This window comes from Aphelocoma coerulescens, chromosome 3 (genome assembly GCF_041296385.1).
Source record: "Aphelocoma coerulescens isolate FSJ_1873_10779 chromosome 3, UR_Acoe_1.0, whole genome shotgun sequence".
Lineage (NCBI taxonomy): Eukaryota > Metazoa > Chordata > Aves > Passeriformes > Corvidae > Aphelocoma > Aphelocoma coerulescens.
Window position 1 is genome coordinate 79,637,788 of NC_091016.1, and position 14,150 is coordinate 79,651,937.

General features: G+C 34.7%; 1 protein-coding gene across 3 annotated transcripts in view; it reads right to left on the reverse strand.

Annotated features, from left to right (window-relative positions):
* Positions 1-14,150, reverse strand: part of AFG1L (AFG1 like ATPase) — a 62,648-nt gene that overhangs the window by 38,243 nt on the left and 10,255 nt on the right. The window contains exons 3-6 of one of the 3 annotated variants that reach the window (XM_069011022.1): positions 8,534-8,585; positions 7,825-7,881; positions 6,395-6,525; positions 1,130-1,229 (exon numbers count right to left, since the gene is read on the reverse strand). In XM_069011022.1, the coding sequence (XP_068867123.1) occupies positions 1,130-1,229; positions 6,395-6,525; positions 7,825-7,881; positions 8,534-8,585 (340 nt within the window). Of the gene's footprint in view, positions 1-1,129; positions 1,230-6,394; positions 6,526-7,808; positions 7,927-8,533; positions 8,586-14,150 lie in introns of all 3 variants that reach the window. The other 2 variants (XM_069011021.1, XM_069011023.1) reach the window with 2 other exon arrangements.

Here is a 14,150-nt window from a genome sequence, read left to right on the forward strand (position 1 = left end):
CCATGTAACAAAAAAGGTCGATTTAAAATGTTGGCTACAATCCTCAAGTTATGATAAAAAAATTCTCCTGAGCTTTAAAGAGCAGTGCTTCAAAAAACCCAAGGATGGCTCTCAAGTGAGTAAAGCACCAGCATTCAGTCTGTCTGTAGTCAACCCATCTACAGTAGGTATGATTTCATCTTGTTTGGTCAAAAAAGCAAAATAAGCCAATGGGAAATTATTTTCTCCCCTAATAAAAACATTTGGGTGGGGTTTTTTGGTTGGTTTTTTTTGTTTGGTTTTGGTTTTTTTTGCTAAGATAAAGTTCACTGTAGAATTGCACGTTGTTAGTGATTGTCTTTTACTCAATTAATTTGGGTAGGAAAATAAATGGTATTTATAGTTAACAATTAACTTCAGTATTTGAAATGGATCAGTCCAAAGTGTCGTAAAAGTTTATGCATTGTGCTAACTGCTAATGCCATACAATACAAACATTTTTCTTCTCTACAAAAAATTACAGTTACTGCTTGATTAAAACCCATACAGATTTGAGGACTTCATAGAAAGACCTACTTAGCTAGTCACTACAAGTGACTAGTCACCCTAAGAAAAGAGGTAGGAATGGAAACAACTCTTCACTTAAGTAATTCCCTCAAACCAGCTTGTAAGAATGTAAAAATGGCATCTTGATAAATGACTCTTCCTCAAGCTGGTGGATCACATCTGCAAATTTCTGAGTTAGAAACTGGGAAGGAATGTGATCTCATTTGCCCTCTCTTCTGCAGGATATTATCTTTTCCTATCCTTAAACACATTCAAAACAGGCGGTATTTTAACCCTCCTCAACCACCCTGTCCCCAAATACCCTCTCACTGGTTTGGATAGAGATGATCAGAAGACACAGAACGTTTTGAGGGTAGTGGAGGAAGGAACACTTTGAGTTTGAGATAAAAGAGGAGTAAGATTTAGTGAAAAACCTTTCTTCCTTAAGAACAAGAAAAAGCAGAGGAGAAGCTGGAGTTGTCTCTGGTTCTCGCAGACTAGAGAGTTCATTAGTATTAAATACTGTATGGTATAAATACAATTGTTTTGTAAGATACTGAGATTCATTGAATTTGGGTAATGCTGGTAGAATGTTTGTTTTTACCTTCTGGCGGCCTGTTAGATGTTGCCACAACGACAACCCCATTTTGGAAGAGATTTTCAAAAAGCTGCTTCAGAATCATGGCATCAGCAATGTCAGTGACCTGAGAAGACAACACATTTGTTTTATCTTGCTTTCAGCTTCTGCTGCAATAGATCTGCAAGTGGCTTTGTAGCTAGGAAAATGCTTGTTAGTGAAAGCCATGGAAAAAGATTCTAATTATTGCTTGGTGAGAAAAAAATAAAAGGGATAATTAATAAGCAGTGAATGTACCACAGTCTTTCAAAACTTGCCCACTCTTTATTGCAGAACTCCACCATTTCTTTACCAATTGCTAAATGATTCCGTGTTAACTTCTATTATAAAACTACAGGTGGGAGACACAGAAAACAGACCTAAACATTTAAGAGCCTACTTAATTAGGAACAACATGAAAAAAAACAGAAGATAGAAAGAGATACACACCGGCTGTTTTACATTTCTATTACCTTTGAGGCAAAGGTTTGCAGAGGTGAATTTAAAATGGTCATGAGACTTCAGAAATAAAGACAAGTAGCCAACTATACATAATCAGCTGCTGTTGAAAATAGAATGATATGACATAGATACTATTGTGTGATTGTTGCAAAAAACAATTCAACAGATGGCCCATCACAAAAATAAGCAATTTCATTGTTCTTTTTAAGTGCCTTCTATTACTGTCCATGAATAATCAAAAGGCAGGCAGTCACTTCCAGCACAGTCAGCCTCTTCTAACCTTCAGGCACACAACACGAATGAAAAATAAAAATGGGTAGGACAAGTGATACTGGGGAGGGGTAAGGAAGAAAAAATGACTAAAAGATAAGCCATTAAGTAAAATTTCTTTAAGTATCTTAATTTTAGCTTAACAAATTTGCTTTATAGTACCAAGAAATAAATAAAGAAAATTACCAATAATAATGCTGTAAAAACAACAAAAAAAAGAATTTTTTCTGAAAAAACAGCAATTCATATTTTACAAGAATTCTCCACCTTAGTTTGTAAACCACCTTTATGATCGTTACACTTGATTCTCCTACAGTCCCTGTGGTTATTATAAAGACACTTGTTGCATTTTGACTTACCAAAAGAGACCCCAGTTCTGAGGAAATAAACCAGTGGTGGCATGCTGGGAGTTATACACACCCATTACACAAGAGATTGCTGTGTTTTCACCACCTTAGATGTGTATGCTGTGATGGCAATACATGTGCAGAAAGATTTTAACCAGCATAATTTTTTTTCTACTCCACACCCCTCCAGCCCCAATAATTCTCCCATTACTAAATTACTTTTCTGGGCAGAAAAAAAGATAATTCTACACTAGAGACTTAGGTAAAAGACTTAGGTTACATTTCTGGCAGCTAGTTTCGAAGCAATAATTTTGTTAATGAACTATATATATGCACTGGTTTCCTTCTTCCAAAGATTCCTTCCACTTTGTTCTAGGAATGCCTTAATAGGATTTTTTTTCCTTTTTAAAAACCAAACTTTTACACAATCTGTAACAGACACCTCAGATGTGCATATCTCTGCTCCCTAAGAGCTGATATTAGAAAAAAGCAGTAATTCACTATTGTACTATATGTTTAATATACCTGCTTATGTTTCACTTATCAATAATTTATTTCTTCTGGATACTAAAATTTAGGAACTTCTCCCATTCCTAAAAACCCAAGACACACAAGGAATCACTATAAATGTGCATCTTAGGGGTGACTGAATTTCTTATACCACAAAGCACACCTAAAAGCCAAGTTTTAAAAATCTATTACAGAAGCCATTTTGTTACAAACCTTTTTGTTTAATAGTACTACAAAGCATGCTACCTTTAGAAAACAGGGAATGAAAGAATGTTAATGCTTGCATAAAACAAAATAAAAACATTCTCTTATTAATGACAACTGTTATTTGATGCAGAATTATAAGCTCCATTACAAAAAAAGGAAAACAAAACCACAAACCAAACCAAAACAACAATAACAGAAATCAACAAAAAACCCTCTTGAAAGTTCTGACAAAAAGCAAGAGCCATTTTGAGGACCAGGATGCAAATATGAGCTCTTTTTATCTAATACACTTTAGGAAAAACAAAAAGATTTCAACAAGGTAAAGCAGGTAGAAGACAGTAACTATAGGATCTTAAGTTCTCATGGTTTTTACTGTATCCAGCATTTATTGCAAGTGATAATAAAAGCAAAGGCTACAAATTACCAATAAGGAGAGCCTGCTAGGGGAGAGAATGGAGAAATTTCATTAGCATTTAAGAGAAAAAAGAAAAAAAAAGGAAAGACACTAGACTAATAGTTAATTTACATGTGTAAGTGCCTGAGACTCAGTCAGCCACTGATTGGTACAGTTCCATGTAATGAATGACAAACATAAGCATGTATTATCAGCAATTAGTACTAGCACAAAAATAAGGGCCTAATTTTTATTAGAGGCTTTTAATAGAATGCAGGTTAGTAAAAACTCCCTAAATTGTTACTTCACTTTTGTAATCCAAATGGTACCACTGGTACCTTAAGGCTAACTCTGCACTATCACTCAGCTTCCTGAGAAGGAGAGACTCTGGTTTCATTATTAATACTAATATAGGTTAGAGTCCTGTGCCAAAATTAGAGCTTCTAATTACCTGTGTATAGCTATTTGGTCATGGCTAGCCACCCCTGTGTTCTGAGACATCATAGTTACAAATGGCTTCGTTTTAGGGGTTTTCTTCAAAATGAAGACATTTTTAGAATGGCTTAAGACTTCTGTGATTAAAAAAAGACTTTTAATATTTCCAGTAAACTGTATGACAAAGATCAACAAGACACAACAATGCTTTAATAACCTGACAGCCTGGGGCTCAGGCAAATGCTGACAAAATCCTGCTTCAAAATGGACAAACACAGAAGCATAGTGCCATCACTGAGGTCCTGGCCACCACACAGTATTTGCACAAAGCAACATTAAAGCATAATTTTTTTTTAAATGCAACAATACTTTGGAACACAGAAAATTACTTTCAAAAGAAGTACGTAAATATTTTTCTAGATCAATTAGTCAATTCTCCACTTGCTTAACAGTTCTCTGGGCTTTGCAGGAAGACTCACTTCAGAAGACTTCTGTTTTGCTTTAGCCCATTGTCAATGAGGAAAATGAAACCTCAGCAATGCTTTTGTCTTCTGAATTTGGTTTCCTCTGAAATATGAGCATTAACAATGTTTTGCTCTCCCTGTTTAAAAAATCGCTAATGCATTTTGTTCTAAAATGAATAATTTCAACTTATTCTCCTTTTTTTTTGTTCAGCAGGCATCTGAAAGCAACTTGAAGTGTTTAAAGCAAATCTCAATAGTTTTTTGATGTTGCCTCCACACACAATTATTTTGCAAAAGCAACCCCACTTCTCATCTGTCAAAACAGAGAGTTGCTTTGTCCACAAGTCAGAGCAGTGTATATTCTGAGCCTGCAGCTCTTTCCAGTTTCATTTTAATCTAGCAATTTTTTAAATTACGAGTAAATCAAACTGCAGGGAAATAAAGCCATGATCTCCACTGCAGAAATGAACTGCAAACATCCTGAATTATTAACTGCTTATTATTAACTGTGTCACCATGTGAGCTGCTCTTCCAGTCACTGCACTACTTTATGATTATTTAAGCATAGGGTTTCTTATCCCAAATTCAGTACCTTCTGCAAAATTTCAGAAAGCTGGAACTCCTCTTGAATAGGCAAAACCTGTGTAGAGTTCCACGTTACAAAAAATCAGGCAAGAAACCCAGCCAATCAGAAATCTGTGAATTTAGAAAATTAGTACACCCAGAACAAGTAGATTTAAAAAATTCACATATTAATACAAAGTCTTGGAAACACATTTTAAAGAATAGTTCTTGTAATAATTTCCCAACTGTGACAGTCCAACAAAACAGGTGATTTTTACAACTGAAGTCATTGGTGTTCCTCCAGCAAGTCAGCAGGGGGAGCAGGCAATCGACTTGGGAACCAAAAATACCACAGTCTCTCCCTTTAAAATGTGAAAACATGACAGTCTGGAAACACCGCAATACTGGAACATGAAAGCAGTGAGCATTTATACAGAAAAGCAGGTATTTACACTAAGACAAGGTACAGCCTCTTTCTACCATTTGAGCACTTAACACCATGACAGTTAACACCTCCCTCTCCAAACCTTCCCATCTCTTCACAGTGTTAAGTACAATTGTATTTAGATTTTACACTCAAGTTTCAGAAGCCCAGCATAATCATATTCACTAGACAGAGCACAGATTAAATGATCAAACAGCAGCAATTGCAATGACCCCATGCATTCTGAAACTACAGATCAGAGGACCATCCCTGCTTGAAAAATGCAAGAGAAACTTAAAACAAGAACAACTGTGACTTGACCAGAATTCCCTTCATGGAAGCCGACCATAGAACAGTTATTTCCTCAAGTGTGCAGGTTTGCAAAATAATGGCTAGGAGATATAAACTGCTCCATCCATTTCAGAAATGTATTCATTTCAGACCATAACAGACAATTTACAATCAATAGGTTATTTTACTGCTGGTGATTTGAGAACTAACATAAATCTGTCTTTATCTTGCTCTGCACTTTCTCTCTGAACTAAAAAAAAAATTCAGCTGGTTAAAACTGCCAAATAGCTCTCATTTTTTAATTAAACATTTTTATAAAGAATTTTACATTTAAGTTTGTGACATGTCCTTAAAACAAAATTCACAAGCTGTGTCAAACAAATGAAATAATCAAGTTAGCTTGGGCAAAGATCATTTTATAAGTTTATTTTTAATTTTCACATCTAATTCAATAGGAGTTTCTTAAAATCCTTAATCACATTGAGAGTGTTTGTTGCATTATATGAACTACAAAAGCAAAGATCAGTGGCAAGCAAGTATCAGGTGGCACTGTACAGACTCAGCACAGGATGGTCCCTGCCCTGAAGTATTCATGAGCCTCTAGACAAACTCTAACACCTCCTGGTATGATCAGTGACTAGACTGGTAAACAAAGGCACTGTAAGGGGATTTACACTGCTAACTTGCATCTTATCTACTGTGGAAAAAAACCCAAACCCCACCATCTTCAAAACTATGAAGTGACTTCTACTCTTTAACTTCTGCAGGTCACTACCAGCCAGTGAATCAAATACTATATTAACAGTAACAAGTATTATATTTTAAGACCAAAAGTAATTTTATGAAGTTTCCCTTGAAGTGAAGGAGTAATTTATGACCTCTTACCTGAAACTCATCAAAACACAGGAGAGCAGCCTCTTTGCTTATTTCCTCTGCCACTGGTGCTATTGGGTCATATGATTTGGCCATAAATCCTGCCTTTCTCTTTGGCAAGTTCTGCTTAAGGCGATGTATTCCTTACATGATAAAACAGAAAAGAAAAAAATATTTCTTATTTCTTTTTCTAAGATAGGAAGAACAAAATTATTTAGCTAACAAATAAAAAGTAAACTGGTCCAGTAAAAATAAGAAAGCTTCAAACTTAATCCAGTTTCAAGAGGATAAAACACTTTTTAACCATATCTACACAACAGTGGAGCTAAAAGCTCAAAGATTTTGTGATTCGTATTTTGTTTAGAAATAAGTAAAACAAAAATCAAAAATCAAAAACTATGTGGTTTGCACCTATACTTTATTTTCTATAAACTTATACAAACTGCAGTTTTATCTTGCTCTGAAGGTATTCTTAGAATGCATTTAGCTAAAAGAATGCAGGTGTAGCGACACAGTTATACTTCAACATGTGAAGATGATAATACTGGCACAAGGTAAGATTAACAAATCCATACTTTACTGTCTCATGGATTGTATTGCATCTGACTATAAACAAACACTCAGGAAAAAAAAGATCCTGCAGAAGGAAGCTACCTTTGTTAAGATTAAGCACAAATGACAAGAAATGAAAACATAAAATCTCAAGAGTGACCCAGCAATGATAGGAAAGTGGGCAGTAAAAAGTGGCTTGAGTTATTTACACCAGTGAATGCTTCCCAGGAAAAATGCAGCTGTCACAACACTTGTAAAATACAGCAGTAGTTAACAATTTGACAGTATAATAAGGTCATAGCATTTAGAAACAGAAGCAAGTTTTAAAATATCTAGAGCAGCACCTCTGTCAAAACAAAGCACTTTATTCAGCTGATCTGAAAATTTTCTGAAATTTAGGATGCACTTCTTTCTATTACTTTTTTTCTCTAAATTACTGACAGTTTTACTAAGTTAGTCAATCAGAATAGTTCCCATTCTCCTTTGGCATTTATATCTGATTTAGTGATTGCTTATTCAAAATACAGATTGAGTTTAACCTTTACATTTTCAGTTTCATCAATTGCCTTTTTCAGATTTCATAAAAAGCTGATTGGTACCTGGAAAACATTTAGTTAAGGATTTCATTCTAAACAATACACTTGAGGTATATATACAGTCAGGTATATATATTTTTCTTTCAGAAAAGATACTTGAGAAATAATATGTAGTTAGTATCTATGCTGGTATGATAGACAATGCTAAAATGCTTTAACTTTTCTCCTATTTTTCTTACTTTTCTTTATACTTAAATATTTAAATAAAATTACAGTGATTAATATAAATATGAGACAGACTTTTAATAGACTGTATTTCATAAAATTCTTGTCAATACCTGTGTCTGCACTTACTCTGGTGTACATCCAACATGAAGCCATGAAAATGGACTCTCTTCTTCCTTTCGACTTCTAAGTGAGAATAGAACATGTCCATCACCATTGTCTTTCCTGTGCCTTCAAATAAGAACAACAAAACACACTCAACAGGTAGTTAATTTAAGAGCAGTATGTACTGATTACAGATTATTGCTTGTTAGCTTGGCACTAATGAAACTATAATTTTCCACAGAATAAGTACAAGACCAGACTGCTGCGAGGAACAGCTATGTTTTCTGTTCAAAAACTTGGAACAACTGCATTTTTATTTTTCTGCTTTAAAAATTTGATTCATACAGAGATGGCCCAAAAGTTGCACAGATTACTTCCCATATATCCATAAAACATGTTAGTATTTCCTTTGGAAAGCAAGTATGTTTTCATGCTGCACTGTTGCAATTAGAATATATGAATTTTCTCCCACAACTACTTCCCAAATTCTTAAATTGCATTCTTAAATATTAGTGAATAGGTAGTGCTGAAAACAATGACACACAGTAATGTGGTCCAATCACACAGCTTCCAGCATTCAGGATGTAATTATATTAAATAACATCATAATGTGGAAGAAAACGAACCCTGTAAAATTCATTAAACCAATAAGGCTACATAAAGCTTTTAGACACTTCAGAATTTGAATAGACATGCATCTAGAAAAAATCCTTTGGATGCAAATGAAACTTACCAACATCTCCATAGACATAAAGACCTTTTGGGGGTTTGGCTTTGGCAAAGAGCTGCAAGTCAAGAGAAAAAGAGTAAATACAGATATGGGGTAAAATAAAAGCAAGCACATGGCTGTGATGAAGTAAGAAGGTAGCTACACTTAACCACAACAGTAGCACTAGGTAGCAAAGTGTAACCTTGAATAAGTCATTAGCTCAGAATTTGCAACTAATGTTACAGTTGTACAAATTCTATATAAGCAGCAAAACATACACACAGGGCTTGGGATTTGGATTTTTGGGGTTTTTTTTAGATCATTATGAAAATATCCCTATCCCCAGTCATAGCATAAGTGCTTTTTAATCAGAACACATAAAATGATTCAATGTTTCCAAAGCCACCATCATCAAATCCTTTCCCTCATTAAGCCCTTTGAGCAAACAGTCCTAGAAAAAAAGGATATAAAGTTAAGGAGTATTGTACTGTTCATAGATATATGCACTAAATACCTATTAGAGCAGGTCTGCTAAAGAGATAAACTATTAGGATTTAGAAAATCAGGACTGCAAAGCCCATGAACATTGTATGTCCTCTTTCTCTCAGCTTTGAATATTAAATGCAGAATCATCTCTGGTTTAAATATTATTAAAATCAATGGAGTAACAGTAAAAATATGTACCTATATACACATGCATGTCTGTATATGTATAAATATATAAACATCTAAAAAATGTATTTTCAAAGTATGCCTTTTATTAACCATTTTTTCAAGTGAGTTACTTCTATCTGGAATGAATACTGCTTAAGAATTTTAAATTTCTTAATATTATTCAGGACATATATTATGACAGCTGATGGCTTATTCTATTTTACTCAAGTATATATTTTTATGGAAAAACTTCCAGTAATGCCAAGACTTTCAATTTGAAATAGTCCTCTTTCACTTTCCCCCAGTATTGCGCATAGCCACTTCCAAGTGTAATTCTAAAAAGAAACAATTTCTAAAAAACTGGAGATCTTAACAAAATTCAATCAAATCCATGAAACTGAACTGACATCCACAAAAAACACTGCAGAAGAGTATTTGCTTATTTCAAAGTGCTCCACTTTCAGACCTCTATGGCCTGAGCCAAGACAGAAGAAAATTAAACTTGCAACCCTGTGGTCTCATTTGGAGCTGGGTAATTGCTAAACAACTTGAATCTAAAGCACTTTTTCAAAATACAGTGCCATGTTAAAGAAATAGAGGAGTCAGTACAAAACACTAATTAAATATGAAAGAACATGCACGACCAAAAAGTAGAAGGGTCATATCTCGGGTCTGTAGTACAAGCTCACTCAGAAAATATGCAAGCATGGCTCTTACATAAGGGTCCCTTTTAGATTTAATTTAGATCTCTACTAATAGGGTAATCAAAAATTTGTATCATCAGTCTGTGGCTGGAAAGGGTTTCAGATGTTTGGAAATTATTCCATTAATGGACAAGGCTGCAACTATTTGCTAGTACTTTGAAAGCATTGTAAGACAATTTAATTGTTGAATATTTTTCAGTGGGTACTTTTTAAGAGCTTGCACTCAATAAGATGCTCAAAGTTACAGGAGAAAAGGAGAAACAGACAAAAATCCGAATGAGAGACTTCCAAAGGAATTTCTTTGGGCTTAATTTTATATTAACAACAATCATTTTAACAATATAAAAGACTATCACATTCAGTTTGTTATACAGGAAGGATGTATTAACGTGATTTGCAGCTTCATAAGGAATGACAGAGAGCTAGAAAAACAAATCAATGTGTAGAGTACAGCTTTACCTGTTTTTGCAAAGGTTATATAACCAGAACAAATATTAATGCCTACATTTTTATACCAATTTTTTCATTGTAAAGTTCTTATTAATTACATTTAACTATCTTAATATTTGTCTTTTTAGGCATACTTATTTTTAGATAACCTGTTACAGAAAAAGGGAGTTTTGACTAAAGGAAACAAATATAATGGCTTGGGCTCTGCAAAAGTGTAAATCAACTTTCTGGTTGATTTAAAAAATGAAATTAGTTTCCCTTTGAAGACATCAATTTTTGAGTGATATCTGATTGCTAAAAAAGATGAATACTGTGGCAGACCCAAACACTTGCTGAAGCTGACCATCTCTAAAAACAAATCAAATGTCAGAAAACCTTGTCCTCTTTCAGCAATTAAAGAAATTTGTAGGAAATATTTTACATATATTTCTAAACATCACACTATTGACAGCTTTAGGATAATGATTCCCTCATTCCTGTCAGATACTGTATAATTCTAAAAATCTGGTTTTATATTCTTGGGTTGGTTTGGTTTTTTTCTTAACATACATTATATTTCAAAAAAGTAAAACTTGATCAGTAGATTTTTAATACTGAAAACTCAGACCTACCACTCTCAAGCTATTTTGCATGACCATAAAATGGATTTTTTTTTTTTTTTTAATTATTCTAATGCATCTTCTGAAGTCTGGAAGTTGTCTAAGAAAAAGGGCAACTTCCACTAGGATTGCTAATAAAATCCCATCCATGTTCTTGATTCAATGTAAAGCACAGCAAGCAGTCAGGAAAGTCAATGGTATGTGGGGGCAAAGAAAGCAAAAGACTGATCTTGGTTCTATTCAAACACACATTCTGCAAGGAGGGGGGAGACCTATTGCAGAAGATCCTCCAGTCACCCTCAAATGAGGATAGCCTACTTTATTTCAGGAAGGAAAAGGAAAAAAGTAGGAAACATAGGAAGACAAACTGAATTAATAAGCTTCTGCTTGCTCATTTCCATAGTATCCCAAGGTACATTTGGGGTCTCGGTAAAATAATGTTAAATTTGTTAAATATGTTTTCTTTGGCAACAATGGTATGATGTAAGGATGTTAAAGTTAATATTTAAAAGGTACTAACCCAAAGATATTACGTGATGCACAAAATTTGAGTTTGAAGGGGAGAATATCTTTAGTAACGCACAACATCTTCCCACCTTCTCCCATGCTCAGACACCAGAAGCAAGGAACTCATTTCCTGGGAATATTTACACCCTGATTGGAAAAACTTTTAAGTGAAAATGCATGTCAATACTAAGATGGTTAATTAAAATATGCAAAATTCAGGAGACAAGTCTCCCAACAGCAGGTTTTTTTTTTTTAAACGCTAACAAAACTGCCTCTTTCTCCCACTCTTTCAGGCCTCCTTTTTGGCTGCTGTTGTAGCTGAAAACATTTTCAAGGTCTTGAATGGTGTTTACTATTGTTCATACCTCTTTTCGAAACATGACCTCACTTATAATTGAGCTTATTTCAAGTCATTAGTACAGCAACTCAACAACTCTTAAGATGTCCCAATTGGTATTTTGAAAAGCTGGAGATCTGAAATGTCTATGCAAACTCTCACAGCCTTGAACTTCAATTCAGAGGATCTCAGAATATCTCAACATACAAGGCCATGCTTTCACCAAGTTGAAGATCAAAGTCCCTGTTCAAATTTGAGGAGTAATTTTGAAAAACAGAAGCCTACTTGGTTGGCAGCAAGACTAATTATTTTTTCCCCTGAGATTCATTCTAAACTGATGCCCCAAAAAACCTACATCATAACAAAGTAGAGTTTTATTACCATGAAGAAAATGGCTGGTGTCATGGTGTGTCTGTGTGTGCGTGTGTGTGCCCCAAACTACTCACTTCAGAAAGCTTTGGCCTGTAAGGTAATACAAGTGTTTTGGATAAAAAAACTGAAAGGCCTCTATTGTATCTGATATAAATATTTGCTCCCTAATCCTGCTTTTACCATATTTTAGTGAATAAAACTATTTAGATAAAAAGTGACAAAAGAAGAACAGAGCTAAAACAAAAGTAGACCATTCTAGTAATGGTTCAGAAGTGCAAGAAGTTTCTATTTCTGGAAGAACTGCTATTTTGGAAAAGGCTTCTGCAATTCTAACACAGAAGTAATCAGGCAATAAAATAAGCAATATCAGACTACAGAAGAGGCTGGTAGAGCAAGGCTTCTCTTCCACTGCCCCTTTTTCTTCACTGCAACCTCTCAACCACATTCTCTTCAATGACAGAGCCAGGAAAAATAAGCACACTTGAAATGCCAAGCACCACTATTTTTTTTATTTTGAAAAAGCTGCCAGTAGATTAACTTCTTCTCAATACAGGAGATTTCATACTAAAGGTGGGCTATTCAAGTTGCTGGAAATCTCCTGAAAAAGCAGGAGGTCAACCTACAAAATACTTAGTATAACTGATAAAGTATTTTAATTTTTCAAATTAAATCTCTAATTAATTTAAAATACATCAAGTTGTTTCGTTAAGATCTATTAAAACTCACTAAGTACAAAACAGAAAGGAAATCCAATGGTTTTATCAAAACAAAAACATGAGAGTATTCAAAGTTACTAAGTACCCAGCCTCCCTGAGAGGAGAATGCCAACGAGCTTTTCATGAATACAGGATTTACCTGTGCCCTGTACCCTTAGCATTTCCTAGAGAAGCCTTCTACTGGTCACAGGAATGAATTCCACCCATAAACCTACAAAAATCCTGTTCAACCCAGGCCAACTCCAGACAGCAGTACTCATCACCACCTCTTCTTGGCATGAAAAGCCTTAGCTCTAACTGAACCAAGTCTGCAGCAGCAACGCTGCGCTGGAAGTCCATAATAAAAAACCAAGTATTTTGCTTACTTAGGAAACTCCTCAACAGATGCAAACGTATGATTTTACCAACTATCTACTCACATTTGTGACTTATTCTGGGGAAACCTTCATTAAGATGTTGATTACAACTTTGCTGAAGTGAAACCTGGCCTTCACTAGAATTTAAACTATAATCTGTTTGGCTTCATTTTATCTCAAAAGAAACTCTGTGTGAACTGGCAAATTGCTTCCTCAAAGATAGTAGAAGAGAAACAAAGCTGTTGTGACTTCTTCTCCCTGAGTAATGATTTCATTTAATTACACAAGCTAGGAAGCTTTGACAGATTTATGCAAAAGTCACTGCTCTCCTCCTTTTCTGGGGTTTTGATGTATGGCACAGCCCTACAGTGCTCAACCTGGTTATCAATCTTGAGATTTCCATAGAAATATCGAACTCTAGAAGAAAAACCTCGAACTGCAGAAACACCATCCCCAGTAGCAAGTAGTTCTTCAGCTGCTTCTCACTGACTCATTAGTTCCATCAGTGAGCCATGCAACAATTTTTTCAAGTTGGTTTAAAATTAAAGCAGTGTTAAATGAAGAAGTGGAATGTTCTAAAGGAAGTAGTGAAAAACATTCTCAAGTAAAAAAATGGCATTTAAGTGAGAAAGTGTCAGTCTGGCTTTACTGCAATTAGCTGTGTTTCGTAGGGACAAAGTAGCATCGCATCTCCTAAATAGAATAAGATTGGTATTTGTTCTCTGTAATACAAGCTTTCTTCCCTATTCACACTTCCCAATCAAAGAATCAGTAAATAACAAGCCCACATAATGCTTGATCTACAAAGTTATTACAAAACACCTGCTCTAGCAACTAACAATGATTTGGGGCACTCCAGTTCACACAAGTCAGCTCTCAAAATTATTCTCCAGGACAGTGCTTTTAGAACTTAATATTCAAATACCCACAATATCTTGCCAGAAAA